The 26,312-nt window shown below is 36.8% G+C and overlaps 2 protein-coding genes across 2 annotated transcripts; both read left to right on the top strand.

Annotated features, from left to right (window-relative positions):
- Nucleotides 1-7: 7 nt before the first annotated feature.
- On the top strand, nucleotides 8-20,141 carry LOC145233239 (uncharacterized). The gene is made up of 23 exons (XM_080097930.1): nucleotides 8-2,841; nucleotides 3,512-3,654; nucleotides 4,141-4,243; nucleotides 4,934-5,105; nucleotides 5,794-5,915; nucleotides 6,719-6,991; nucleotides 7,637-7,840; nucleotides 8,567-8,746; nucleotides 9,191-9,393; nucleotides 9,817-9,937; nucleotides 11,034-11,294; nucleotides 11,930-12,169; nucleotides 12,981-13,244; nucleotides 13,610-13,709; nucleotides 14,050-14,237; nucleotides 15,034-15,189; nucleotides 15,553-15,669; nucleotides 15,729-15,828; nucleotides 16,274-16,464; nucleotides 16,964-17,119; nucleotides 17,350-17,463; nucleotides 17,968-18,095; nucleotides 18,732-20,141. Exons 1-23 carry the CDS (start codon nucleotides 2,775-2,777, stop codon nucleotides 19,650-19,652), a joined length of 4,524 nt encoding a protein of 1,507 aa, XP_079954056.1. The 5' UTR covers nucleotides 8-2,774; the 3' UTR covers nucleotides 19,653-20,141.
- Nucleotides 20,079-25,823, top strand: LOC145233241 (dehydrogenase/reductase SDR family member 1-like). The gene is made up of 8 exons (XM_080097933.1): nucleotides 20,079-20,321; nucleotides 21,627-21,776; nucleotides 22,314-22,396; nucleotides 22,460-22,592; nucleotides 22,924-23,067; nucleotides 24,547-24,619; nucleotides 24,942-25,022; nucleotides 25,174-25,823. Exons 1-8 carry the CDS (start codon nucleotides 20,145-20,147, stop codon nucleotides 25,341-25,343), a joined length of 1,011 nt encoding a protein of 336 aa, XP_079954059.1. The 5' UTR covers nucleotides 20,079-20,144; the 3' UTR covers nucleotides 25,344-25,823.
- Nucleotides 25,824-26,312: the final 489 nt, after the last annotated feature.

Below are 26,312 nucleotides of genomic sequence, written 5' to 3'. Positions count from 1 at the left end.
GATTTTAGGGATGGGCCAAATCTGCAAGTGTTCTGTTCTAAACTTTAACGTGAAATGTTCTGTGCATTGTGACGTCACAAACATTCCTAATTCCACGCTAGTTTTGTAACTCTCCAAGGCCCCTTACGTCACCTGCGGGGTACTGAGCTGTACCGGCCCCAGAAGTTAACGTATTCCACCATCTAACGCATATTTGAAAAAAAATTCCTTAGATACGTTTTCGGTAACTAGTTTCGTACTTTAGCATGCCATGAATATGCAAGTTTAAGGCAACTGCTCGGCCGAGCACCGATCGAAACAGCGATGCTCGGTACCGAGTACTTGGGTTCTGGCTCGGCTCGTCCCATCCCTATTAGATTTATAACCGACACATAGTTTATAGTGGCTGGGTCAGTGTTCCCAACCCCGAATTTACAGACTCGTGTAAGTTAGTGAAATATTTTGAGTCATGACCACCTTACAGCCTACTATCCAAGTTCACGAGTAGTTATGCGGAGGCAAAAATAGTCTCGAGACCTGAAAAACACACAAGGTTATGTTGCGTTAGCCCAGGGGTGGGCAAACTACGGGCCGCGGGTCGCATGCGGCCCGGCAAAGGATTTCATGCGGCCCGCCAAACGTTAGTAAATTGGAAAGAGAAACTTACCGAGCACCACTAAATAGTATCATGAGCATAGACGTAGAGTTTTATAATATATCCGAGTGCGACTTGCCGATACCTATACCAGATGCAGTATCTGTTCCTGTACCATACTTTGGGACTAAACGCAGATACTTTTTACGTGCTACAGCCTGTTGTTTCTGCCACGTTATTTTGCAAATAGTCACTTGACTTGTGTCAAGCCTAGTTCAGTTTCGGACGTTTGGTTCAGGTCTTTAGTACACATATACGTGCTGAATAGACGATTTGCAGAATGAGCAATTTCAACAACGATTTAGTTTTTGGGTAATTCGTTACGGCGTGAAATAAAAGTAAAAACAATTTACGGTTTCAAATGCAGCCTACTTTACACTGTTGACACCAAAACTTTAGTCACCTTGGATCAAGTTTAGGCCTTAGAACGGACATTAAACACGGCTATAAAATCGTTACCCGCGCAACAACTAAAGATGGATACTAAAGTAACTTATTAACAAAAACACGTAGTGCAGCCTATGTTGCAATAAATGCTCTTCGTTTAAAAAAAATACATATGATGCGTTTCAAACATTGGTTGCACGATCAATGGAGTGGCATTTGTATTTTGCTGGAAACATACTACGTTAATATTTTGGGTTATGCGGCCCCGTGAACTTTATAACTTTTGAATGCGGCCCTTGCACTGAAAAGTTTGCCCACCCCTGCGTTAGCCGAACCATGTCGGACAAATATGTAGTTTTGCTGATGTATCGGTTTCGGCCCAAACATTTTTGGAAATTTGTGGACAAATATTCTGTTTCGGCCCGAAACTTTTGAGACGGGCTTGGTGCATCACTTTTATGTCAAGCTGCAGACAGTGCACACTGTTTCGACATATAAGGTCTCATCAGTGCAGCTGGTGTACAAAAGAAACCTTTTATGTCGTTAATACAAAAGAAACTTAATTCTGACAAGGGAACAGAAAAGCCAGTGTATTTGTAAAAAAACGTAACGTTTTGATAATCCTTCCACAAGTTATGTGGGGCATTTGGGAGCAATTAAAGATTTTTTTTTTCAAGAAAGATATGTAAGTTAATAAAAACTTAGATATTCTCTTGCTGTGTTGCCCTTTGATTGACGCATAGGCCTATAGCCTATCTCTAAACTGTTTATGTAGTGTAGGTAGTTGGTCATTTGTGTGGGATACAGAGCTATTTCAGTGCTGCATGTAGATAGCCTAATGTATGTTCTTACAATATATTTGTTGTTTTCATAAGCTTCGCTTACGTCACAAGCGCCAGAAGAAAACAAAGCTGTCATCTAGGTAGGCTATGTATAGCCCAAGTGTCTGGTTTAGGTGGTAAACTATAATGCAATTTGTATGTACAACACGTTTTCAGATAACATTTTTTTCCATATAGTTTAGAATAGATTGCTGTAGATCCAATTCTGAGGTACCACTGATTTAATTGATATTAATCCCCATAGTTGATACGTACCACAATGCCCGTTCGTTTGTCCATTTCCGGGATTTTTATGTTCTTTTATTACTTTGACAACACAATATTCAGGGCCCTTGAAAGAAAAAATAGTGTTAATGCCAGATATTTCCCCCTTCATTGTAGGCTAGTCTGTATAAAAATCAAGTTCGAACTTCATTTCTATCAAAAGCAGTATCACAAAATCCTAAGTTATAGCATACTCGGAAATCACCAGTGACATTTTTCAGGTTTAAAGCAACGATTTACAACTGATCTACATTGTTTCAAACTTTCACATTTATGAGTCTAATTAATATTATAATGTATGTGCTAGTACGGCGCACGGGCTGCACCCCCTTCTCATGGGGCCTGATTATGGTTTACATTATTCCCCACATATGACGTAACGTGAGCGAAGGCGTATATTATAGATCCTACTTCCCACAACCTGTTCCTACATACAACAAATTTGGTTGCAACGAAAACAGTTTGAACACTTCGAGAAGACAAACAGACGTTTGGGCTTTTGTAACCTGTTATTATTATTAATGTTTCAGTGTAGCGACGGAAATTTTAAAGAAAAATGGTTCTTTTTGGATTCTAAAACTTCAAGGTATCAGTCAGTAACATAGCAGCCACGGACTTTTAGTAGAGATTAAACGAAAACCTTTCAAATGCACTGCTGGTTGCCAGTTTTTGTTTGTCTGTTGTTAGCGTTCGTTTTCGGAATATCTGGACAAAGTAAGTTGGGCTAAAATTTGAGAGTTTTTAGGCATAGCTTGACATTGTTTTGTATTAGTCTAACAAAATAAAACTACGCGGTTTCTAGTATGGTCCCCAGTTCCACAGAGGACCGCAAAGTTTGAAGACTATCTAATCGTGCGTCTGATGAATGAAATGTGTTTACAAAAATTTCCAGTAAATCAGCTATCACTACTCTATTCAACTATTTCATCACAATTGCAAATAACCACTTGTGCGCCTTACGCCCTATATTGGATTTTAGCAAACGTTTATTATTTGAATTCCAACGTTAATAGTATCCACCTTATCTCAAGCAACATTATATTACATTTGAAGACAGTGATGGGATTCAGTTCTTTTGTCAGTCGGTTCTATAACAAAAGTCATATTTTTCAGCCGGATCTCAAAAATCGATGTATCAAATAAAATGCAAAATGAATTGACAGTAACCAGTAATGCTAACCGGTTCGCTAATCTCATAAAATTTCGTGAGACGGTTCTATAGAATCGGTGCGAACCGACTGAATCCCACCAGTGTTTGGGGGGCTAGACTAGAAAAAATGTCACAGGACGGTCATAAGACTGCATCAAAAAGTTTGGGACAGCATAGTTTATATATAATCCACCAACATCGTAACTTAAACGAAGTAATATATTTTGTTTGCAGAGCAAAGTGTTGAAGTAGTATTCACTCAAACGAATCAGCTTCGTATCCGCTTGGATCCGTTCAAGAATTCGCAATGTGAATACGTGGAAAAATACAATGAAGATATTCGTGGTGATTTAAGTCAATCCACCCAATACTTTGATGTGGGTACATTTTATTTGATCCCAATGTCTTATTATTTTAAATTATTTGAGCGTATGTTTATATTGTTGGGATAAGCCTTTGTGCAATATTGACTGGAATGGCCCAAATAGAATAATCTCTTGAATAAAACGTTTTGCAAGCATTTTAGAAAATCTCGGCTTAGGCGGAGTTTTAATATCTGAAGTGTCAACTGTTTTTAGTGCTTAGGCACAACGCAAGCGTGCTTTAGTTCTAATTTACTAAAAACAGCCAACTCGACTACACAACAAACGCCACATCAACGATAATGCAGTAAACTTCAATTTGTGTTGTCATTGTTTTTAAAGAATATGTTTTTTATACTATTTAAAAACCACCACTTTAAACGCATGCGTGCGCATTAAAACAGACACCTAATTGTTGTGGTGTGCCATATTTAGCTTGGGTTGACATTTTAAATGTTAATGTTTTAATTTACAAGTTGTACTGTAATGCTTCAATCGCAGATCAAAAATTTGAAGCCTAACACTCTTTACAAGATACGAGCCAGGTATCAGCTTGATTCAGGCAACTTCTCAGATTATTCGGATTGGGTACTTACACGAACAGGTATTCTTGTAATCAATGTCTTTTACTGATGTGTCTTGATGCGTGTGTGTCACGATATACCAGTAAGCTACATAAACTTTCTTTAAAAATTAATAAACCAATTTGTCATGATACGTACAGCTATTAACACAGAAACGCACAAAGCCTGCTAAATCCAAAAAGATGCTTAAAGAGCACGGTTATTTAAATTAACGAGTCTAGGATAGGGTTAGGAACTAATTTTAAGATGGTTTTATTGTAATTATTATTGTCATTATGAAACCTCACCCCAACCCTAATAGCCCCAACTACACGCATTTTGATTTCAAATACAGTCGCACAGATCAGTTGATTCAATTCGAAAAACTCGGTCTGTGCGAGTTTTTCATTGTGATCATCGATCCGGTTAATCGTATATTTCGTTTAAAATCGATGCGATTATCCGGTTTATGCGATAAACCAGTATGCGATTAACCTGACGATTTTCTTACCGAACTATGGCGACGGTTTGGGATTTTTAATTGTGATGCAATTAAACCGGTTATGCGGTAATCCGGATTCATCTGTATTTGCAAATGTCGTTTGCGCTATTTATTGGTATGCAAACTTTTACCACTCATTATCGACAGTGCAGTCCGGCAGCTAATCTAACAGTATTTTCTTCAAGTTGTGTACTTATTATGTTGTACATGAAAATATTTCGTTCTGCAGCTCCGGGTGAAGCGGCTTTTTCATATATCTCACGACAAACTTTCGTGATATTACTCCTGGAGCAAATCCCGGGAGCCACACAATGGGAGGTTCGTTATTCGGCGCTTAAAAACGATCTACGACTTGTGACGTCACCAAACATCGATATTACCAGCAGCTACTACGTTGTGGTGTAAGTTGTATCTATAACAGTGGTTCTTTGCCATCGGTTCCATCGAAGCCCAGGGGTTCGCCAACGACAAATTATGGTTCGACAAAGGTCTTTTTAAATACAAATGCTGTGCAGCAAACGTTTTTAACACTTGGCGTTTTGTAATTCTGCGGTGTTGTCGAATATATATAGTTTGTTTGATTTTTGATTATGTGCTTACTTACTTTAAGTTTAAACCATTTTGTGCAATTACCGTTTTACTGGCCAGTGGTCAGCGGCACACTGGCCTAAGCTAGCACGCAACGCCCTTTCTCTGCCCCCAAAACTCAGTTTTTTTTTTGTTATCCTATTATCAGAAACAGAAACTAGGACAAAATATATGTTTATATATATATATAGCAAACCTCGGTTTATCCGAACCCGTTTGGACCAAAAAATTATCCGGATTAGGCGAAGATCCCAATCAACCGGTTTAACCGAGGTTTACTGTATTCAAAAACCGATAGTATTATTACGAATTTGAAATTAGTTTGCGTACGAATTTTTTAAGTGACAATGTTCTTGATAAAAATGATGAAAAAGTAGCTGCAAGTCTTCTTTCTTTCACGAGTAGATCAAATAGATTCACTTTTATGTTTATAGCTACTAGCTGCAAAATTCTTGCTTGTGGTTGTTAGTAATAATGAATTAATGCGAGTTTGTTTAACAGGATTCGAAACTTGTTGGCTAATCGCGTGTACAGCTGTTCAGCTCGGGTTTCGCAAATCGCTCATATTTATGACTACGACGGAAGTGAAAGCGGCTTTGGAAATCCTTCGCACTTTATAACAGGTAAGTAACTGAAACACGGCTACAAAGTACCAACTTTACAAAAAGTCATATCATTTACAAGTTCGTAAATATATATGTTTTAAGTAATACTTACTTTGGCAAATAAAACGTTTTAGTGAGCTTCGTGCTGCATTCTTGCCTAAAACGGGTACGTTTTTCTAAAACATATTGCAATTATTTCTTTGCGTGCTTCTGTCGACACAAAGCGGTAGTTAAAGACAACCGCGGACATTCCAATAAACCAGGTTAATAATTCCGTCAATCCCGCTTTTTCTCAAAGAGAAATATAAAAGAAACATAAAGCATCACTAAAACGCACTTAACACACACAAAAACGGAAGTTGGGGGCATTAAATTTGTTTGTAAAATCAAACAAGTTCTGAACAACTAGCCCACGTTCTCAGGTTTAGAAATAAAAACTACACATCATAGGGAAAAGCCAAACTTACCAGTACAATGTAAAAGGGAGGCATCTCAAACAAACTTGGTCAAAATCTACAATTTATAACCCACTAGCTGCTAAATCAAAACAGCAGTGTTTAAATAAACTCCTTGCTTGAAGGCCTCGATACATATTACACAAACACAGTAATACACAAGAAGCAAGCAATTGACGTCTCCCAATAGAACAGTAATTGTTATTTCGTCTCTGGCGTCACAGGACAATTGTTACACATGCTTGACGCATTTCAATCCACACCGGTTGGTAAAACGACGAAATACATATTAACATTTTACGTGTAGTTTATACAAAGTCGTCAAAAAAACATTTTGCATTTAGTGTTATCAACTTTTTTATGCAGAGCCGTTTTCTTTATTCGGAAGCGTGGTTTTCGCGAAAGTTCCATACGAGACCCAACCTTCCAGAGAATGGCTTAACGAAATTACTACTGAACTTGTTGCTGCATATCCTGGAAATAAAGTTAAAATTATCGAAGTGGAAAACAGTACAGGTGGAAACGCACTTGTGCACCACGAAGTTTTTCTTAGTGAACAAAATGCAAGTGATGTTATTGTAGCCAACTATCGCTTGACTGAAAATGCTGAGCTCAAAAATCCAATTTTGCACTTTGATGGTAAGAAACATGTTCATCATTTGTAGGACAAATTTATTTGTAGTTGAGTTGAGTTTATTTCGGTTGGTAAAAGAGAACATAGCGACGTAATTGTACTGAACGATCATCAAGCCGGAAATAGCTGCGCAAAGTCGGAACGTTATGGAGCGCATAACAGCGAAAGGCACAATTGGTGGTTGTTGACTAAACGCGCTGCAGCTACATCGTATCATAAATCATTATTTGCTGAGTTGAGAACGCGGCTGAGTTGAGTTAAGTTAAGGTTTTTTGGTTGAACTTAATTTTGTTGAATGTCTGAAGAAAATGAAAAAAAATATTTTTTTGGCGTTTGCGTCAAGTAAAAAATATCCACTTAAGGGGGCGATATTACTAGGTATGTGGTATTTTTAGAATATTTTTGTGCATAACCGTAGCAAAAGTAATTGATGCAACTGGTTGCTGTTGTTTGTCTATGCTTTTGCACACTGGCATTTCTCTGTAATTTGTTGTTTTATCATGTAAATAAGTTACAGTTTGTAGGTGGTGTTTGGCATTGATTCTAATGAAACAAACTTTAAACCTAACCTTCATGATTTGATCCATATTTTAAAATCATAAGAAAATATAGGTTTATTAATCTTGCAAGTTTTTGTTATATCAATAAAGGCACAGACGGAACGAGATACTTTTACGGTGGCGCACCTGATGGTAGAATTGAACTTTATCCCATATACCCAATATTGAACAACTGCACATGGTCTGATACACGGAATTGGACGATAATGAGCTTTAGAGGTGGTCAAGCAGCAAATATAACATTTCCTCGATCACGAGATAACGAAACTACAAATATCCACTTTCAGCAAAGAGGTAACAAAGAAATTTGTTGTGCGAGAGTGTTTACAACATTTTTAAAAACAATGGATATTGTACGTAGTCAGTAAAATTTAGTTGGAATCTAGAAATTTTACAGAAGCTTTGTTTGTGATGAAAGGATGGTGTAATCACACAGACATTTTTATATAAACGTACCGTAGGTCATCTTTTTGTAGATTTTTTTTCAGAAAAATACATTGGGCAAAAACTAAAAAACACTCCCTTGAAGAAAGTTATAAATTTTAACAAAGTCAAAATATCGGTTTCTCACTGGTTTATATAGGGCGACCTAAACCGCTCTGGTTTGGAACTGTTATCTTTGAAACTCCATTTTAAACCGAATTGGATCTCATAACATACAAATGTTTCATTTGGATTCCAATGTACAAATGTTTTCTAATTTTAGGCAACAATAATTTTTTTTCCTACTTCTATACTACACTATATAGACGGTAAACCATACAAAATAACTTAAAAATGGATCTTTCATCAACTTCACTGATCAAATTTCCAGACCTAAAGTGTCTATTTGGAAAGCACATTCAAAAATTGAGTAAGCCCTTTCCTTCAAGTTTAAAATGCCTCCCCGGTTAGAAATCACTGTCCTTGCGGAACGCCGTTCATGCAATAATTCTTCCAATTTTGTAACGACGTTTCGTACCGTTCTGTTTTCGTTTTGACTCTCGTTTTGGTTTTTCATTTAAGTTTTCAATTTTTCAGAGCTCTTAGCGAACGGCAAACGAGTATGGAAGTTTCCGGAAAACACAGTCAACATAATTGGACACAACTATCTGGTTAAATATTGTCCACCTGGAACAAGTAATTCACCGGTATATGGGCGAATTAACACTGCAGCTAATGCAAGCATCGAGAATCAATACACAATTGTGTACTCAACAGGTGTGAAGTGCTTTTTAATGTTTCGTTTTATTGTTAGTTTTGTGCAAAAAAAGTTTAAATATTAAATCCCAAACACATATAAATGTAGTCTATAAGGGACTACATAGGCTCAAGTTTGTTTTGAATTAGGCCTAGTAACTTTTAACTGAATACTCTCCAAACTGTAACAAATAATTAGAACAAAAATGTTCTGGATAGTTGAAATTCTATTTGTAAACAGAAAAAAACCTTTAATCATGGATTGTCTGTATTGGCTTTAAAACAGCTGGATTATAATCTGCCTCAAAACATGCCATGTTAGTAATGCAGTTTTGTTTAAGTTATAAACAGCTGTTTACTGAGATGTTAATTTTGTAGTTGTTAACATAAAAAAATTATTTATTTGCATCATTCGATTTTCCAAAACAAGCTTTACTAACTCACATAGAAATTTCTACACTTTAGGTCCTGGACCAGTGCCGAACAACGATTCCTCGGTAGGAATCAGCCCTTTTGCGACAACCCCGTCAGGGTATGCTGTTCAATTTACGATACCAAGTATTAGAAGAGCAGTACGATATGATTTTAACATATCGACGGCCAATGGGACAACAGTTGACAGTATCAGTGTGCTTGAATCGGACATTGATAGCTCGTCCCATATCAAGGTATTGTTGAAAACTTTTTACCATTTCTGTATGCATTAAATAGGCTTAGTTTACCCTGATGAAGCTTTTATGGCAAATGTTTATTATCTTATCGACGCCACCTATACATCTGGGTATATAAGACACTGTTTGCACTGTAAAAAAACATGATCTACAAATATGACTTGAGCTGCATTAATCTTAAAATTGCGGTGGGGTTCAAAAATCGCCATTTAGAAATCTCCAAGTAAGTTAACTAACTTATAAACTCAAGAGGGTTGGAATTTCTGCAAAGGCCTTCCTAGTTCCTACATATGACAATAATGAAAAATAACATAATGACTAAACAGAGAGCAAAACAAAACATAGTTATTTCATAAAAAGTAATTCGGTGTAACTTTATTTAACAGGTCTCGTGCCGTTTAAATTTGTGTTTTAATAAAGGTTGTAACGAACTCCGTACTGCAACCGGGTCTATTGCACAATCTATCCTTGCAAGTTTTCACCAGATTGGCAAACGGGTCGATAACTTCAAGTCCGATCAGCAGTCTAACGTTCTTTGCAGGTTAGTTGTCATTTCTTTATCTAATTATTGCAAATATATTCAAAGTCTGGTGTTTACAAACTATACAGTGTTGCTGGTGACGTTAAATGGTTAGTGTAGCCATTTAACGGCACTCCAGTTTGTTGGAAGCAATAGACAGAAAAGCCACGCCTCGACTACATTTGACCCTGTCGGTCGAAACAGTTTACACCAGCGGTTCCCAAACTGGGGTCCGCGGTCCTTTAGGGGTCCGTGAGTCAATTTTGGGGGGACCGCGAATCGGTTGAAGTAATTCTATAATCTTATTTGGCGTCAGTTTGTGCCACTAAATAAGTTTAAATCAAAGTAGAATTGAGAATCGACTGTTTCTATTGCTAAACAATGGCCTTTATTGAATGACAACTATAATAAATGCAATTGTTCGCGCACAATCGTAATGTGTTTGTCCTGTTTGTGATGTCACATGCTGTCTTTGGATGAATATTATGCGCAATTTTGCACAACTGGCTATAACATCCTGCAATCAACTTTCGTTTTTATGAAATACACATTTAGGCTCAAGGACCGCGAGCCCTCGAAATAATGGCAAGGGGACCGTTTAGAAAAAAATGTGAAAAAGTTTGGGTACCACTGGTTTACACGCGGGTCTGCAGCATACTTATATTTGATTGGCTTGATGCTTTTATATCCAGTGTTAATGAGTTAACTTAATATCCATGTAGCAGGGCTGTATTGTATATAAACATTATATTCTGTACATTATACTTGTTTTGTTTAACCACGTATACAAGTTATATTAATATAGAGCAAAATGTAAATCGCACAATTGTTGGATAGTGGCTGAAGGCGCATCTACACCGTATTATAAAACGTTATGTGACTGGAACTCACAAAAAGTGTTGGCGTATTGTGGGTAAAACACAACAGGAAGGAACCTTAGTGGGATGAGTCGATGGGTCTCTATAAACTATCCACTCGTGATAGAGAAAAAGAGTTGGGTTCTTTTTCATTGGTGTGTATTTGAACTTCATGTAAGTAAAGAAACGACCTATTCATTCCAAGCTACATAAAAGATGCTGTGTGCTTGATATTTTAGCACATTTCCATTGTTTTCCAGGTTTGCCGAAGCCTACAGCATATGTTATAGGGGTTACTGTCAGCAAGTTCACGGTCATGTGGTCCCCAATTCGACGAGCTGCCGATTACGTCATCATAATACGTAACAGCACTGGTGACGTATATGAGAATCGTTCAGTCGCCGCTGGATCGACCAAGTTGACCTTCATTAATCTAAACACACAGGGTGAAACTTACAACGCATCCGTCGCCGCTCACAACGAGTTTGGAACAAGTCTGTATTCAGACCAAAAATCAACAGGTTGGTATGGGCTGGGGTACACTACCCTTCAGCTAACGAAGGTCTCTTACAGGTCCTTATTCCACCAATAGACGCCAGTTCCTGTATGATTTATTTGTTTATAACACATAGAGCTATGAAGGATTAGCATTTATCTTACAATATCCCTCCTACTTGGGCCCAAGTCCAAATTGATGAGTTAATTTTATCCATAATTATGACTCCAGGTGGTGCCTGTTAATGAGGCATTGTTTGCACATAATGGGCCTACAAAAAGTATAACGTGTGCACTAAAATGCTTACTGCACTAAAAAGCTTTTGATCCAGCAAAAGTGTTATAATTCACCATTCCATTATTTTAATAGACGTGTTCACGGCCGCATAATTTTTTTCGCGGCCACTGGTTGTGTTAACCAAGATATTAATGGCTTAGTTTAAATGCAGCATTCCATTTATGCCTTGGTTACTTAAATTTGATCCTATCAACAATTTTTAGTCATCAATTCTCCGCAAAAACAAGTTTATGTGTCGCAAGGTTATCTTTCTCCAGATAGTCTTCAGTTTTTAAAATAATTTATTCGCAAAATTAACAGTATTAAACTAAAACTTTTTGTTATGTATTTTACTACATCCCTTTTTTTCTGTTTTCTTATCAGACTTTTGGAACTTCAGAGAAGTTAGAAACAGCAGTTTTGTTTTAAACTGGGACAATCAACAAATACCGGTGGACTTTTTTCACGTTACCACAAACCTTTCAACAGTGGACACAATTTTTACACGAAATCATTTTGCCACTGTTTCTGGGTTACTTCCCGGGACACTTAACCAGGTCACTGTGCTTTTTAATAGCACTGACACCTCTACGGAGATTTTATTCCAAACCACGCAATACACTGGTGAGTGAGATAAAATGTTGTCTAGAAATTTACATAGCTTTGTACAAAAATCAAGTGATGATTCAAGTGATGTAGTGTTTGTTTGCGTTGGCTGACTGCACAGAAATTGATGAAATACATTTAATTGAACAGCAGCAGTGCTTGTCTAAGGGCAACATATAAGTTCTGACTCAATTCCGCCTTTGCATTGTTATAAGACATGACAACTTTATCGTGTAGTTAATGCGGTGTTGCAAATTTGGCAATTTATTACCAATAATATAAATTCAGGCAAAAAAAAAACGATTTTTATCGTCTTTTTGTGTATTTTGTGTACAAAAGCATTTGCATACCTAGGCTACATGTTGATTTTATAATATGAGCTACCAGGAACCATCGTGACCGAAGCTACACCCTTTTGACGGCTTAATATACGTTTAAGTATACTCTGTTAGTCTACTTTAGTCTTAGCGGTGAAACAAAAAAATGTGATTGGTTAATTTAAAATCGTATGTAGATTTGGGGTCCAAACCTTACCTTACCTAAACCAAAAAGTACAAGCCGAAAACCCGACCCGATCCTGATTTTTTGAAACAACGAAACTGAATGAGTGCCAAAAGTAGGCAAACATACGGCAAGCGTGTTGCCGAGTGTAAAGTCACGCCCAAATCGAGTTTCATCGAAACTCAAGCCCGAAGCAGGGCCAAACCTTAGCCCGGCCCTACTCAAACTGATTTTTAAAAAGGACTTTTTGCCAAATTACTACTACTCTCTTTTCAATTATAATATTCTACATAAAAGATTCTCACTATGTGCACTTTTTTCTTTGCAGTTTCTGCTATTCCAACCAATGTAACAGCCTACTTCAACGAATCCGACCTCAGCATAACAATCAACTGGGACCGGATGAGAGGAGCGGATAGTTACGAACTGGTATTCGGACTAGCACCGTTAAGGCCTGATATTCTGCCTATAAAACTGTACACCCCTACTTACATGGTGAACACCGTATCTGTTGACAACATGTACACGGTATCGGTTAAATCGATCAACAAAGGAGGAATAAGTGAAGCTGTTGTAATTGATATATCAACAGGTAAACTCCAATTATTGGAAAATATAACAAAATGTTCCGCAAAAACCATTACATAGAAAACTGTCCAGTTAACTGTAAACATTCGTGATTAACTCAAAGTGAACTAAAAATTTTGTAAAATATATCTAACTTCAAAAATTTGGGGCAACTAAATTTTAAAAATCAAACCTAATTATAAATATTAACATTAGCATCGTGATTGTTTAAAGTTTAACTACTGCTTAGCAAATTTGAAGTTCTATGTTTGTTTTTTCATAATACCAAGATGAAAACTACTGGTAGCTGTGTAAAATTGACTTGGGCTTAAAATAGTGCAGAAAAAAAATAGTATAAATTTCTTGAGTTATATTTTATATTTGACACAGCCCCCGCAAATCCCAGCAACCTGAAGTTTGATGACATCACAGCTACGTCAATTACCGTTTCGTGGCAACCACCAAAATACAACGGATTGGTCGAATACTGGTAGGTGTTTAATAGCAACATAAAAAACCAATTTGGCTTTAAGAATATTCCGATAGGTTTTTCTTGTTGAATGTAGTGCGAAATATGTATCCTATACGACACCATAAACAATCTATTTTAGCTATTTTAAATGGTTATAAACAAATTTAAACACCCGACAGCAATATACACGACAGTATTCGTTTGAATGTGTTTAAATCCATTTAAATCCAAATTCTAAATCCATTAAACCAGTTAGGATGACCATAAGATAAACATAAATTCAATACTAGGATTTGTTGTGACGCCTTTCATAGGCCTGGCGGATTGGGTACGATTGAACTAATTATAAACATCACAGGTTAACTTTGCATCAGGAATCACAGCTGCTCAAAAACTTCACATTGACATCAAACAATTACAACTTTGCAAATCTGCAACCTGGCACCCAGTATACCATCAAAGTGGCAACCATCAGTTTTTCACCACTAGAAAACAAGAAAAAGATTCTAAATGAGGAAGGAGCGCCTAAAATTGATGTAACAACGGGTATGCACAATATGTTGTGGCACTTTTTTGCATCTGCCATTATTTTGGACATTCAGGAAATTTTTAAAGAAAAATTTATGGCGTAATTGTTAGAAAGGTTACACAGCGACTGATTTAGTGTTTTCACTTTCAAATTTCTTGCAGTCATTAATAACCCTGAGTTGTCGCAAGCCTTTTTATTTACTTGAGTCGTCGCAAGCCTTTGTATTTACTTTTTATTTACTTTTATTCAAGAAGATTTTATAAATAAGGAAAAATTTAAAAATGTTAATCAAGAAATTTATAAACCATCCTAAAACTAAGTGTAATGTCATAGCAGACTACAAGAATCAGCCTGTGTAACTAGGTGGTGACCGATAGATCTGTCTACACTTATCAAATATACAAAATGTACTCAAACCAGACGATCAGCGTCAGAGTAATGTTTTATTCTAAAAAAACATAAATATTAATTTCGCCTATTTGGGCATCGTCAGTTTCCGTCTAAAAAGAAAAGAACGATAAAAGACAGGTAAAAGTTAAAAACGGTAAAATACTAAGCAAGTAACAGCCGCAAAACCAGACAAAGGCGATAAAAAACAATGGAGAAGGAGAAGGTCATTCTAAAACTTTTTCAAATAAGCTTAAAATACTTTTATTTTGACACTTCATCTTTTACTACCCATTTTTTTGCTTTGTACCCTCCGGAATGGTGCATAAACCTCCTATAATAACGCCTATTTTAGGGCAATATGGGTTTGGTCTAGTACTTAAAAACAAAACCAATTTAAGAAAACGACGATATTTTTTCATTTAGTGCCCAGTCCACCGACAAACCTCCACGTCAGAGGCTATGACATCAAAAGCGTAACAGTGACGTGGGATGCTTCGATTGGTGCAACGTCATATGCTACTGCAGTCTCATCGTTCCAACAAGGAAAACAATTATCCACCAGAAACTTTAATTCCACCAGTAAGTTATATACAATCTTCTTGTTAAATTGTTCTTTGCAATTATCTTTTCTTATAGTCTATACCCCTTACGTTTCTAAATTTTGTTGTGTCTTTGAAACAGCTCTATACTGATTAGTATTTATCTCAGCAGTACTATTAATTCGGTCCTATAATCAGGGTTTAATGTGAAATTGAACAATTACGCTAACCGCAATAAAGTCATAATTTGGGGCAAGGCGAACCGCTGATCAGCCAATCCCTAAGTGGTGGTTCTGCTTAGCTATCCCAAAATTGGCCCAGCAATCCCAAAATAAGGTCGACGAAATGTAATTTATACAACATTACGTTACTTTAAACTTCAGTCACGTATTTCTCTTTTCAGCACGGTCGATTTTTGTCCCCAATTTAAACCCGACAGCGTCGTGGTTCGTAGCATCAGTTTCGGCTGTAAATGTCCATGGGTTTCCAAGCGATCTACAGTCTGTTTCACTAGACGCCGGTGAGTAGGCAATTGCTACCTACAACGGGTGTGAAATATTAACATCAACCTTCTTGTAGCTGCCCGTAACCCCACTAGCATTCGGTATGAGCACATCACTGATCACAGCATTTCTGTGTCCTGGAACGCACCTTTGTTTGAAGGAAACATTAAATACAGGTAAGGCCTGAAGCGTTTATGCACACCAGCGATCACGACACACTCATTTACAAATCATAGTACGTCAGGCCCATTAAAGGTGTTATACCGAATTAAACCGATCTTCCAACATAAAGCAAAAAAAAGCTTCGACATGAGTCTTTCCGGGACTTGCGTTCCTGCCTTTGATCGAATCCCATTGCAGACTAGATTTTTCTAGCCCGTGTCTTGCTTTATGGGAATGCTCGGGAGATCGACTTCATTCGGTACAACACCTTTAATGGACCTGGCGTACTATGGTGTAAATACAGGTGGAAATAAATTGCGAAAAAAAGTTGGAAAACTTTCGTAAAAACACCCTTTATACATAATACAACGAAAACCGTATATCGTTCTCCAATTTTCCCTTCACGTTTGATTTTGCCAGCAAACAGTTGCACTTCCTTGGTTTTACTTCCTTCAATAGGTTGACTGTGTTTCATCAAAGTCAGCTAATCAGCAACGTCACTGTGGGTCCGAACACCAAACACGTGATTACCAATTTGAGCCCAGGACAATCTTACATCATTCGTGTAGCGACCATAACTTACGTCAGCCAGCCTAAAAGTGGAATTTATATCGATAGTAAAGGAGCACCTCAAATCAGTGTCATCACCGGTAAGTATGTTACCTGTCTATCCAGGATGGATACATTTGAAACGACAAATTTAGTAACAGATCAAAACCATCAACAGCATGGCTTAAACTGACGATCACTGTTTGCCTTTTTAACTATAAAACAGCAAATCCAATAGACGATAAAAATCCTTAACAGAATAAGTTGGTTCATATAAAGAAATTTATATTTCGTCCATGTGTCATCATTGCTTTCGCGACAAATGTAACGTAACAAACTTGCTGCAAATAAAATGTAACTGGATTTTAGACAACGTTTGCACATTTGACAAGAGTGTTTTTCATAATCCGAACAGTACAAAAAAATATATAAACAAAATGAGCTAATATGAAAATGACATAAGAAGCTTTCTACACAATCCTCTATTTTAAACCAAGAAACCCTCCGGTTTGCATAAGCAAATGTATAACGCAAACCTAACATCTACGCACAACACAGTTGGTTTTGCATATTGACGCAACGTCTAATTTGCTGTCGCAGTGCCAGCAGCACCTAGCGGCGTAGTCGCGACAAGTAATGAAAGTCACGTGATGGTCACCTGGAGCGAATCAGAAGGCGCCGCGTCTTATCACGTGACTGTTGAAACAAAAAGTCCTGACAGTTCAAACGAACGGTCTACTAACTATACAACCAACGGTAAGTTATGTTACATGCCAGTTTTTTAGCATAAACGCTTTTTGCATCATGGTGTCATAGGTATATGACGTAACAATAGACTATTCTTCCGAAGACATTTAGCACTAAGTACCCTTGCCCTGCTCGTCGTGTTATTGCATGGTAGTGTTGCAGTAATGCATTTACAATCTCAGTGCACTGCTTTCAAAAATAATGTGCTCAGCAAGTAACTGAGCTGTTTTGTTTTGCAGATACAAAGATTTCATTCATCAAGGAATCTACCTTGTCTTACACTCTGAGCATTGCTGCGTTAAACATTCACGGGTTTGCGAGTCCGTTTTCCAACCATGTTTATGTGGAAGGCGGTAAGGCATCAAACAAATTCTAATCGTTCTAAAATTCCACCAAAGTAACTTGTTCCATAAACGGTTTTCGGCATTTTCTAACACATACCAACAAAGTTTATTGCAGCTCATTTTTACTCTAAATGCTGTAAAAAGCCTCACGCCGCTTCTTACTTGGATCATGAGCACTGCAGTGCTGGATTAGGGGTCTGCTGGCCTGTAGGTACATTCTATAAGTGGCCCGAAAATCTGGGTTTCCAACTAAAAAAATTAGAATTATCAGTGTTGCCAAATCACTGTCACAAAGATTGTTGTTGTAAAGTGGCCTGGATTTTTGACTGGCCTGTAGGCACGTGCCTACTTTGTCTAATGGTTAATCCGGCACTGACTTGGATTGCATTAAATCGTATAACATTAGTCACTAATCAAAAGCAAGTAACTTATTTTGATAATTTCTGTATACATTTGGAGTTTTGTGTTCTAACAATTACAAATTACTTACATGTTGTAATTATTTTGTTTTAGATCAAAGTGAGCAAGTATGTTGTGGACCAGTGCCTTGGTGGGCAATTCTTGCAGCCACCTTAGTCATGTTCATTATGCTACTTGTACTTCTTGCGTTTATGGCTGCTCGTCACAAGCGCAAGGAATCGGTAAGTTACACCTCTTACCCAACCACACTGTAATTGTTTTCATGCATCAGTAGAACCTTGATAAAGCTGTAGTTTGTACACAGTTGTTTACCGCGGCTAGTTTGGGGAAACGCATTTGGCCAATACATGATTAGAATCAACAACCTTGTGTGCATAAGGCGGTTTCGCTTTCCATTTGGATATCTTGTTTTTAAACATACTTGTATCCAGTGGTGGGATTCAATTTTTTTGTCATCCGATTTTATCACAAAAGTCATATTTTTCAGCTGGTTCTGTTACAAAAGTCTATTGACAGTATCCAGTAATGCTAACCGGTTCGCTAATCTCATAAAATTTGGTGAGACGGTTTTATAGAATTGGTGCGTACCGGCTGAATCCCACCACTGCTTGTAATTTTCAAGCCTTATGATGACAAAAATGCCTTAAAAATTCCACAGCCTTGCGGAAAAAATAAAAAGTAAAAACTTGTTTGTTAGTACATTTTATCATGGCATTTAAACTCGCAATACCAATTCCAAGCGTGTTTGCATAAGCCGGACGCCCCCCCCCCCCCCCCCCCCCAATGTTCTCAGTTTCAAAAAATCTGAACACTAAATAATTTGTTAAATAAGTCTTTCTACATGGACATCTTTTCAGGGACACGGCTCTTACACCGTCCAGCCCGAAGATCAGGGCGGCGAGATGGAAATGCATTCTGTAGAGTCCAGTGATCGTTCGCAGAGCATCGTAACTTCCTCTGAAGCTGATTCAGAACACCTATATGGCAATGTTAACAAGAAACCACAACCAAACAGTGATGATAGCCCAACTGAAGAGATGACATCTTCAGAGCAAGTTGTTAATGAAGCAGAAGTTGATATATCTGGTGGTAACACTTCTACTAGCACTAAGAAATCTCCTGACCAAAAGGTAGAAGAAAAATCAGGCACATCTGACAAAGACACTGATGTACTTATCCTAAATGAGGAAGAAATAAAGCCCGAAGTCGAGTACATTGTCCTAGATGAGGAAGAAATAAAACCCGAAGTCGAGTACAGCAATTTGTCTTTGGTAAAAGAAAAAGGTAAAGACACTAAAAAGACAATGGCCGATAGAGAGGCAAATGTTCTTAGTGTAGATGGCCCTGAAGCAAAGAAAACCAAGACGGAAAAAGATGACAATGAACAAAATAAAAGTAAAGAGAACATGGACAATAATGAAGTAACCTATGAGAACATTGCTAATAGTGAAATAAAAACATCCAATGAGACCGCAGATTGCTCTGAGAACTCAAAATCAGTGGAAACAACACAAAAAAGAGATAATGACCAAGAGGATGCACCAAAAGAACCAGGTGAAAGCTCAAGTTCATCTGGACCCCGCGAATCTGTGCTTCTGTTTACAGCATCCGTGCTGAATGAGTTGGATGAAATAGAGTTTCCTGAAGACCTTGCGTGTGATGAGTTACAAGAAGGAGAAACCGTCAACCAGTGGAAGGAAAGGCTGAAATTCAGTTTAAAAGGCAAACCGGGAAAACTAAAAATCGTTGATCGCACGTTTTTCGAAGACCCCTTGTAACAATTTGTTGTTTTAGTTTAGTATTTTATGCAGCGTTTTTACGTGTTTACCGCTTATAAATCTTTATTCGCTTAAATTATTGTTTATTTGTAAAGTACGCCTGTGAATAAAATTGAAATGTAAAGTTTTTTAAATGTTACTTTTCCTTTTAGCATGACAATAAAAGCACCAGAACTTAATAATAACCTCAAGTTTCTAGCTTGGTGAATATTTTAGCGCAGTTATACTGCTACGATTTGTTTCAACTGGCGAAATGAACTCAACTCCAGCACATTACCCCCTTTAAGGAAAAAATCTTTGTTTTGCATGAATGCGGAAAATACTGTTTGCGCATGGTTGACATAATGACTCGGCAATTTTTTTGTTTACATTTAAATTCAAAGCAGCAGGACTTTTTACTAGTTGCGCAGTGCACACGTTTTGCTCATGTAATTGTAGTTTGTTTTTATTTATATTACTAAAATGTAATAAATATGTGTGTGCAATTTGCATATGGTTGTTTTTTATCAGAAAATAAGCAAAATGCCAAAGTTGCACGGTCAAGTGTGTATTGTTACTGGCGCATCGCGAGGCATTGGCAAGGGAATTGCATTGCAGCTTGTTGAATGCGGTGCAACATGCTACATTACTGGTCGTAACATTGAAACCCTTCAAAGTGTTGGGAAGGAGGTAACCAATTGTAATGAATTAAAATGTTTGTTTGCACAGTAGGTTCTAAATTTAAGCAAATAATATTTTGTTGAGATATTTAAAAAATATTTTTGTACAAAGAGTACAAATCAAGCTATCAAAGCATATTGTATTGCAACAGGTTTTACTAATCTGTAGAACTAAGATATTGAAACTAGCTATTTGGTGCACCACATGTGTCTAAGACTTTAAGGTAGTCCATTAAATATCTATAATAACTAGGATTCCTCTATTTCTTGACATTTTTGTTTCTTGAGAATCGAGAAAATAAAAATTCAGTTCTCGAGAGCCTCGAAATTTTTATTTGAGCTGATTTTCTAACAAAAATCTGATTGTACTCTTTATCACTTGCATTGTACCCGGTAAAAATGGTCCTGCACACAGACTTACAGGGCGTGCACATGAGAATGTGGGACATAGTGGTCCCCTCATTCTTGTAAGGAACTGCCATATTCTGCAGACTGGGTAAAGACACTAACATTGTGAAAAAATTGCTACTTTGCAATCTGCAAATTAAAAATGCATCAAAGTGCATCTCACTGTAACTAATAAGTTTGCTCACACACAAAAAAAGTACAGATAAAATTTGACGCTATGTGCTAACATTCCTTTAAGGCAAGGGCGGGCAACATACGGCCTGCGACAGGATTTTGAGCGGCCCACAGACAGTTTCAGGTCTTACATGATAATGTGGCCCGCGGCCACAGTCTGCTGCAATCCCACACTACTTGCTTACTGCATCCAATTATGGTTGTAACGGACAGTAACGCTCTCCAATAGCAAAAAACTTTCCCGCCGTTGTTACCATTGCACCATACGTCCATTGTTACGACATAACTGCCAGCCATGTGTGTGGCCTGCTTTCACGGTTTCCTTTGTTTCCACACGTGTAGCCTAGTTAAGTGTTTCAGCAGTATCTAGGTCTGTGGAGTATGCATTAAATTTGCTGTGGTGAATAATTTTATGTTATATCAGTAAGATTGTTTAGACTGTATTGTATTTGTGATGTTCTTGAATGTATTTGGTTTAGATGGTCAAAAATCCATTTTAAATCACTGGATAAATACGCGATTAATGTATCGATTCAGGAATCCTGCCCGTCAAGTACTTCATTTTCCCATATCAGGCCCGCCCACTGGAGAAGTTGCCCGCCCTTGCTTTAAGGTGTCAGTACAGTTAGTTCAGAATAGAAATACAACCTATAAAATAGATTCTAAACAACCTGACAAAAACCTTGGTGAATATGTGATTAATTTGAATCATCTCTACTTGTTACTATTTTAGTGTGAAGCAAGACACTGTGAGGGAAAACTGATTCCTGTAGAATGTGATCATGGTGAAGATGAAGAAGTTACTCAGCTCTTTGCAAGGGTTGAGGCTGAACAATGTGGAAGATTGGACTTACTTGTCAACAATGCATTTCAAGCTGTTAACGTCAGTAATTTTTACACAAATTGCAAATCTGCAGTCTATAAACAACGACTATTAACCACATCAGTCAAACCTCAAGTTTACATTTTACTAACAACTGTCAGTTTGTCCACTGAATATTTAAAAAAAAACCAGATGAACTTACATGTTCACTTGTCCGGAAACACTGGAAAAAAATCAGACCTTCACAGACCAGTTTTTAATCCAATTATCTAGCAGAGCATGTATAAATCCACTGGCATCTATACACGTTTGCAGCACTAGTTGATATGCATGTGGAAGGTTGCAAACATTTGTGGCAAAATGTCAGTAGTTTTGGTCCTAATATTTGATCAAAATCGGTTTGTGGCCAATTATTTGCTGCTATATTATTAAAATATGTATGGTGGTATGGGCATTCAAACAACTTAATATATCAGATAATACTGCAAGTTTACACAACACTGTGACCCACTGAATTTTTTTATGGCTCACTGTGAATCACAGTATGTTAGGCTTTGAACCTCTGCTATAATAAGATGAAATACTATATTTTTTCAGTTGATAACAGAAAACACAACGAAGTATTTTTGGGATCTTGACCCTTTTCAAACTTGGGATGAAATCAATAATGTCGGTTTGAGGTAATACACCAAATGTCGTGGTGCTTTTTAAAGTTTGTAATCACATTTTTATCATTGTCACAGGAACAACTATATTTGTGCCACATTGGCCACAAGGCTAATGGTGCCTAAACGAAAAGGCTTGATCATTAACATTGGCTCATTTGGAGGTCTCACATATTTGGTTAACCCTGTCTATGGAATTGGAAAATGTGGAGTAAGATTGCCTAACTGTTGTTTGTTACAAAATTTTTAATTGTTTTTTTTTGACAAAATATGGGTCTTTTCAACATCCTTGCTTTAATTCTTTATTTCAGCAAGTTTATAATTATTGTGAAAGTAAATTTTTTTCCCAAGTTGTTCTTAAAGCTAACTCTAAAGACATTAGGGTTAAAGTTTGTTAAAGTTTGTTTAAGTCGTCGTGGTAGTTAAAAAAATATTGCATTATACTTCTGCCATTAATTTGATTAACAATAACATCAACCAACTGTTTGCAGCATTTAATTTTGTACAACAAACATAATTCTTATAATGTTTTTTTTTGTCAGAATGATCGAATGGCCAGTGACTGCTCGGTTGAATTAAAAGACAAGAACGTTGCATTTTTATCTTTGTGGCCTAGTGCTGTCAGAACAGAACTAATGATGCAGTATATGCAAAAGTTGGAAGCTGAAAATCATCCAGACTTTCAGGTATAAAATCCTTATCCTTATGTTTAGCTATAGCTAATCATGGGTTTCGAAGCCTTGTGTCTGCATCAGCCACTCATATATTAATGTAATAACAGAAGCACTGGTTAAAAACCATTTTAGGTGTATCTGCAGCTGGTCCTTACTCTCTATTTTGTGCTCCACAACATTTCAGTTTTGCACAACTATTTCTAAATTGTTCAGGGCTATTATCAATTATGTTGCAGTGTGTTCTTTACAAAATGAAATAAGCTTAACCCAGTGCCAAATGTTGTACATGTCATTTAAATGCAGTACAACTCGCTTAAACAACTTGGTTAATCTAAATTTTCTTTAATTCAGACAAAAATATATGTAATGTGGTAAGGCTTTAGACTTCAGATAAACCAGATCGTTACCGAATCTGGACAATTTTTGTGGCCCAAACGGATCCAGAATAACCAAGATTTACTTTGACCTAGTCTTGAATCTTTTGTGTAAAATACTTAAATAGGTCATTTGCTACTGATTTAAATTGATGCTAAAAAATTCTGTGGTGAACAATTTGCAAGCTGCTAGTCTGGTCCCTTTTTTGCAGCAAGCCAACCATGCCAAACCATACCATAGTGCAGGGGTGGGCAACCTTTTTTACTGTGGGGCCAATTACAATTGCCAAAATTAGATCGCGGGCCGCACCTGTTTATATTACAAGGTGATTTTACTTTGTTGCTTACCAACTATGCTTAAATATAAGTATAATTCGCATTTGATTCTAGCCATATTTTACCAGGTCACAGAAAACTAGCATCAGGTGCATAAATCTGAAATATATAATAGTTTTACTCGTTTGCCAGTACATTTGAAATAAGCGTCTCTGCAGGCCGCACAACCTTTAATGAAGGGCCACATTTGGTCCGCGGGCTACAGGTTGCCCACCCCTGCCATAGTGTTGAACAGTAAGTCACTCTATAGCAGTGGTTCTTAACCTGGGGTTCGCGGACCCCCAAGGGGTCCGTGAGATGGTTTCAGGGGGTCCACGGAGGGAAATATGTTAAGTATCATTAACCAACAGAAGAATATTTTTAAGTTTTTCAACCGTTTTTACAATCCTGCATACGAGTGCACGCTGTTCATCGCACCTTAATTGGGCCAAGAACATATACTTTTGTAATTGTTTTCGCTATTGTGACATCATAACACACATGGACAATAGACTTTATAGGACAAGTGATTTGTGAAGTTATATATACCAGAAATATTATCAATTTGATGCGTTGGCCACTAAAATACAGAAACGTCATTGATTTTAAAGGACTGTGAAGGCGGATTTAAATGCTTCTAAAGCATGACAGGGTATAATGCAAGAAATGTGAAACATAAAAAGACTTATGGTAAATTGCGTTGGGGGTCCGCAGACTTACAAAATTCATAAAAGGGGTCCGTGACTACAAAAAGGTTAAGAACCACTGCTCTATAGCTTAAGTTGGATGTGATACTTTACAGAAAACTAAATGGATTGTTGATCATGGTGAAAGTCCTGAATATGTTGGAAAATGTGTCAGTCATCTTCTTGTCGGTTAGTATTTTTGTAATAACAGAGATATAGTGAGGTTTTAAATTAAGAATTCGTAACCTTGTTGGATGTTTATACCTTTGTGCTTTTGAAGAATTGTTTTGCAGTCCTTGTCTACAATGTCTGTAAAAATATATTAAATTGGTAAATAAAAGTAAATTCCTGTTTATGGTGTTTTATATGTGATTTTTAATAAACTTCTAAATCATACTTAAAGTTTGTTTATAAACAGGACTAAAGAGCCTTTATTTTGATCCTTGTGCACTCTACATTGGTTTTTACCCCCTGGTTAAGAGTCACAGTTTTAAATGGTTTTTGTTTGCAGACAAAAACATCATGAAAGACACTGGGAAAATCCTGTTGTCATGTGATTTAGCATCAAAATACAATTTTGTGGATGTTGATGGTAAGTAAATGTAATGTGGCAAGTTTGTTTAAGTTAAACCTGCTGCAATTTTTATATTTTTGAGGCAAACTTTCAATTTTTTGTCAATATGTTTTTGACATGTGTTTTTCTAAACATTTTTCCTACAACAACACAATAAAATTTGTTTTAGGGTCCACTCCCATAAGCCCAAAGAGCTTCAAAATGATGGCTGTAGGAGCAGACCAGTTGTGGTTGACCAAGTTTATTCCATCTTGGCTAAGAGTTCCTACTTGGCTGTTCAAATGGCTGTTGCAACTTGCAACTGTTGTTCAAATCAAAGATAAAAGCAAATATGAATAGGTGTTACGAAAATAGGTAAAAGAAACATGAAGAAAAAGCCAATTTATGTTTGTAGTCTACACTTTTTCAATGTGATAAAAAATCATAATTTGTATGTAAAATTTGTACAAAAGTAGAAGTTCTATTTTTTACATGTTGCTGATTATACACTGCACATTTACTTACCTAATTTGCGTCAATTTACTAAGCCAACTGTATTTTTTTTGGCATTATTTTAAAATGTATTTTATTTTTTTCATAAAAATGTATAAAATGCCAAACAGTTTTGTTATGACTAAGCCAACTACCATACCTTATCATGTGCTATGCGTAATGCAATCTTTGTTGTATTTTTATTATGTACATGATGCCACATTTTTTCAATTTTGTGATATTATGATCCTTGCTTCCAGTATTTGCAACTTTATAATTTGCCACACTTTTTAATTGCTTGTTATATTTTGGAAAAAAAGATTAAACATTTAGTTGTTGCGTAGTGCCCCTGATCGTTTGATGTACATTTTTAAATCCGTATAAATGTGAGATCATATTAGTACCTAATTTATTTTAGGTAGCTGGTTTTACTACTTTTTTATATTTTATTTGGTACAAAATTAGGCATGTTCAAAAGAAGGCCGTTAGAATTTTTTTCTTGTCCTGGCAAAATGTATTACATGCAGTCATGGGCGCTGGCAGAAAATTTTGCTAAAGGTGGGCAAATTTTGACACACACTTACCATTTCAAATAGTTGTGTACATACAGGCATAAATGATGTGCTGTACAGTTGCGTTGCCTTAAACCTAAAAAAACTATACGATGAAAAAACACGTACACACGCATGTATCACGTGTACGCGCGGTGGTTGTGGAAATACCACCAGAAACTGAAATAAGTCGGGCATCGTTAAAGTCGCTTATTTAGTCATCCACTGAATTTCTCTTCTTCACCTACTCACGCAATTCAAAGGAGTTGTGAGTGCACCTTCTTGT

This window comes from Phallusia mammillata, chromosome 6 (genome assembly GCF_965637545.1).
Source record: "Phallusia mammillata chromosome 6, kaPhaMamm4.hap1.1, whole genome shotgun sequence".
Lineage (NCBI taxonomy): Eukaryota > Metazoa > Chordata > Ascidiacea > Phlebobranchia > Ascidiidae > Phallusia > Phallusia mammillata.
Note: the sequence above shows the minus strand (reverse complement) of the source record. Positions and strands in the feature narration are given on the sequence as shown.